General features: G+C 40.6%; 1 protein-coding gene across 1 annotated transcript in view; it reads right to left on the bottom strand.

Moving 5' to 3' along the window:
* Positions 1–4,461, bottom strand: part of MTFMT (mitochondrial methionyl-tRNA formyltransferase) — a 9,658-nt gene that overhangs the window by 1,498 nt on the left and 3,699 nt on the right. The window contains exons 4-8 of the mRNA XM_019533813.1: positions 3,539–3,641; positions 2,797–2,872; positions 2,237–2,328; positions 1,489–1,570; positions 591–673 (exon numbers count right to left, since the gene is read on the bottom strand). Coding sequence (XP_019389358.1) covers positions 591–673; positions 1,489–1,570; positions 2,237–2,328; positions 2,797–2,872; positions 3,539–3,641 — 436 coding nt within the window. The remainder of the gene's footprint in view (positions 1–590; positions 674–1,488; positions 1,571–2,236; positions 2,329–2,796; positions 2,873–3,538; positions 3,642–4,461) is intronic.

Raw genomic sequence — 4,461 nt, 5'->3', positions numbered from 1 at the left:
GGGGGAGTCCCTGTTCCCCCGAGCACCGCCAGGAGTGACCAGGAATAACGGTCACAAGCTGGCAGAGGGGAGATTTAGGTTAGATATCAGGAGGCGCGACTTCACAGTCAGGGCGACTAGGGTCTGGAACCAGCTTCCAAGAGAAGTGGTGTAGGCCCCTACCCTGGGGGTGTTTAAGAGGAGGTTAGATGAACATCTTGCTGGTGTCATTTGACCCCAGTATTCTTTCCTGCCATGGCAAGGGGTCGGACTAGATGATCTGCTCAGGTCCGTTCCGACCCTAGAAACTATATGGGCCCAGGGCCCTGCCATCTTCCAGTCAGTTGACCAGATACAGCTGCAGGCTAATTCCCTTGTTAGCCTGCTGTCATAGTAACCTGCATCTGTGGGGTTTCTGCCTGGCTTCTAGGACCCTCTCCCTAGGGAGTTTCTGCCTTTAAAGGAGCAGGCACCTTAGTGCCCTGTGACATTGGCCTAAGCCAACAAGACAGATGCATAAAAAGTTAATACACTGATTATTAAAAATAGCAGAAACAAGACTAAACATCATTAACATTCAGAAAAACGAATGGAAAACAAAGAACCATTACCTTGCAACGAACCACCAGTGCCTGGGAATGTTTGTCGTATAATACAGAGCCTGGAACTGTTCTGTCTTCATTTACTAAATGATCTGCAAACAAATGAGACGACTTGCATTTTCATGTTACTGAATAAGAGTGAAAATATTAAGCTTATATTTGTGCCTGTCTTTGAAGCACAACAATTATCTAAGAACTAGTAATTGCTCAAAAACACTTTGCTGTGCTTTATCCATTCCTTCATGGCGTACAGCAAAGAACAGCAAGTCACAACAGGTGTGAAAGTGACCCATGAGTGGCAACGGCTCTGTAGTACAATGTCTCATCTTATACAGGGCAAAGCTCCTCCATATTAATAAAAATATATTTTGTCTGCAGATTGAACAGTAAGAAGCCACACTCTGCAGTGTCTCATATTTCCAAGTAAAGGCAGAAATATCATCAGCTCTCCTAACAGACACTATCCATCTCCTCAAGGGACTTGCAAAGAGGGAGAGTCAGGGCAAGACCACAGAGGAGCTAATTTTCCTTGAAAGAGACACAAAACAACTTGGGACCCATGTCATTAAAGCAGCATTTCCCTCAATTATCCTCAGGTTTGACAAGGTTCCAGGGCTATGCCTGCTGCTCCCATAATGAAACCATTAAATATATTTTTAATCAGGCACAAATGTAGATGTTCACCTCAATGCACAGGGAGTGAAAATATATAAATCCCCCTGCACAGAGACAAGATCATTTCTCATTTAGAGGCAAGCCTCCCTTAAATTCCGTTCAACATTCAATTTTGAAATCTGCTTCATTTATATGTTGCCTTGTGCAGCTACACATTCACTTGCACTTAAATTAATTCACTGCGCCTGTGTAAATTTTACAGCAAAAGTTATTAACAGATTAAAGTAAATACCAACGAAGTCAGGCTTGTTATGCACCTCCACAAAATCCAGAAGTCTAACAGGACTACCCAGCCAGAGTGTCTGCAACGGGAACTAGAAACAAGATCACACACAGCACTTTCACAAGAGTCTCAGTTAATCAATATTTATCATCATATGAAAGTTACCTGCAGTAAATGGTACTAGGGCAGAAATTTAGGAACTGTTCCACATAGGAGTTTATACATTGTAATGTACACAGTGCTGAATTGTTTCTTTGTGCATTCCTCCTTTATGAGCTATATTAAGTTATAAGACTAATTTTGAATATTTTTTGCCAGCCACCAAAATGGGTTTGTATTAATAACTTGACAACTTATCTGCCCACTGTTAACTTTTACTTAATACAAGAAAAATGTACAGGTACAAGCTTCATATAATTATAGTGAATACTGGAAGAATTTAACTTAAATTATATTACTCAGAATTTTTTTAAATACAACATCCCTCCTCCCAACACCTCTGAAGTCCTACTTACATCATTCCTGTTTTACAGATGAAGAAAGTGAAACAGATTTAATCAATTTGTAAAAAAAGTAATAGACAATTGTCACCTGAGCTAGAAATTCTCCCAAGTTATGCCCCCTATTCTCACCCTACCAGCCTGCTGCATCTCTCAAAAGAATCAAACCATCATTTGAAAGGCTAGCAATTCTAAACACAATAGGGGGTAGAAACACTTTAAAAGGAAGGTTCCCCCAAAGTCCTATCTGGTCTTACTTTAGTTCCTATGGCACGGTGTAGTCGCAGTATCTGTTCAGCAGTTTGTTCTTCCCATTTTATGCAACTCATGGCAGCAGTGATCTTAGGAGCTAGGATCAAAGCAGAGCGAGAGCCATTATTTCCTGCTTTGTGTTCGTTCACAGCTTAACAATGAGGTGAAGACAACTGCATAACTTATCCTGAGCAATGTCAGAACCAGAGGGCCTTGCAAGTTGATGACACTTTTGTGCAAGCCCAGTAGCACATTTCCTAATGCTTCTGACGGGCGCACTGCTTATGACTGAACCCAAGATTTTCTTTTCCAGTGGGTGTTGGAAAGGCAAATATGGCTTCAATCTAAGGAAAGATCCTGCAGCATTCTTCCCCTTGCTCCAACATGGCTGTGCCACAGAAATCACTAGGAGCTTTGCCTTTGGCTATGAAAATCAGAGCCAGCCCTACATGAAAGCCAACACACAACACGTCTAAGAACACATGATATGGAATCATGGAGCCCAAATTCAACCTCCCCCAGTAATACAAAACAAAGAGAGGTTTCATTAATACTCTATACCTACCAAACGTTACTCCCTCCTGCGGTTGCTCCCTTTTATTTTCTAAACTTTCGGGCATGTTTTTCAAAACGGAAAGAAGCTGCAAAATGAGATTTTGTAAAGGACAAGATCAAATGTAAATGGCATATTAGAACTACATTAAGTATACTGCCAGAAACATTCTTCCAAAACAAGAACCCAGCATATATTTTGATCCATGCAACTTTCTATAAAGCTTACAAAAATCTCACTTCATTGTACCTAGAATACACCTACCTATACTATTCCATCCCCAAATCACCCAACCTCCAATTAAAAAGTGAATGTTCCTCAACTTTCTGCTGGTACATGACCTAGCAGCATTGAATCAGTACTGGAACAAGAAGAAAACTGATTTATAGTCAAAGGAAAAAACTGCTGCTGACTTTAGTGGAAGTAGTGTCAGACCTGGCGTTTACATAGTGTTCAGAATTTCTTGCTTGGCTGTTTAAGCTAGAACACAGGCAGACTGAAATGAGATCTCTCTTTTACACCGTTGTACCAGTACTGCCAATGGCTCTTTTCAGCAAGACTTGATGTTCAGAACTGGCAAATCTCAGACCACCCAAGCTTGTAGTCAAAGGTTGCAGTCAACTCAGATGAACATCAACAGCAGTTCTGTTTATGTACTGGGAACCTACTTTTTCTCTTCAAGGAGCTTCTTTTGACAATTCAAAACAATAATTGCTTAGAAAAAATATACGGATAATAGGTTGTATAAATTTACCATGTTACCACCCAGTTTTGCTAATATTGCTTCTAGCTCCTTTGCTGTGCAGTGGGGAGGAACAGCAAGCTTTTCTTGCTTAATAATTGGACCAACATCAAACCTAAAAACAAATACACTGATATTAGTTTCATCCTTTAATAAATTATCACTTCACTCATATGTGAACAAGCATGCAGTTTTGCACAAGGCTTCTGTATTAACTCAAATAATCACTCTCCCTTTCTATTTGAGTAATGACTACTATGTTAAAAATGGCTTCACAAGACAACAGGTAAAAAACAGAGAATAGTATGACACAGCTGAACAAAAAACTAACCAAATACAGGATTTCCAAATCAAAAGGCAATATTTCAAAAGAAAGATGGACTGCAATATTCAGGCCTTTCACATCTTGCTGAGGTCTATTATTGGACAGAAGCTGGCAGGAAGAGTAGGTGGCACTTTGAAACCTGACACTAAAAGGGGACAGCATATACTTTTTTAAAAATACATGCTATAGGATAGCACTTCACACGTGTTCATTTTCAGAAGAAAACAAGTCTGTGCAGGGTAAAGTAGTGCATTGGCAGGGCACCCAAGATGCTTGCTAGGGCTCCATAAACTAAGTGCAAACTCCTTCAGACCCATGCTGAAGACTAGCCCTAGCTGACCCAAGCGTTAGTAGGTACCTCATGGTTCAGGCTGAGGAATCAAAGGTGGCCAAAAAGTGATCTATGTCACTTCCTTGTACTGCAACTAGCTATAAGAACTAGTATGCCTTAACCATGTCAGACTCAGGAAAACCACCAATAACTCGTGCATCAACCATTTACCTAGAGAAGCAAATTATCAGTTTCATCAAACAGCTGCCTAGATTCCAAGTCCTAGTCCTACAGAGTCCAAGACTAGCTTTGGCTTGTACAAATCACCAGCATATGACT

Source organism: Crocodylus porosus, unplaced genomic scaffold (assembly GCF_001723895.1).
Source record: "Crocodylus porosus isolate Cpor-Errol unplaced genomic scaffold, CroPor_comp1, whole genome shotgun sequence".
NCBI classification, from domain to species: domain Eukaryota; kingdom Metazoa; phylum Chordata; order Crocodylia; family Crocodylidae; genus Crocodylus; species Crocodylus porosus.
The sequence above is the reverse complement of the archived record's forward strand: the minus strand, read 5'-3'. Positions and strand labels throughout refer to the sequence as shown.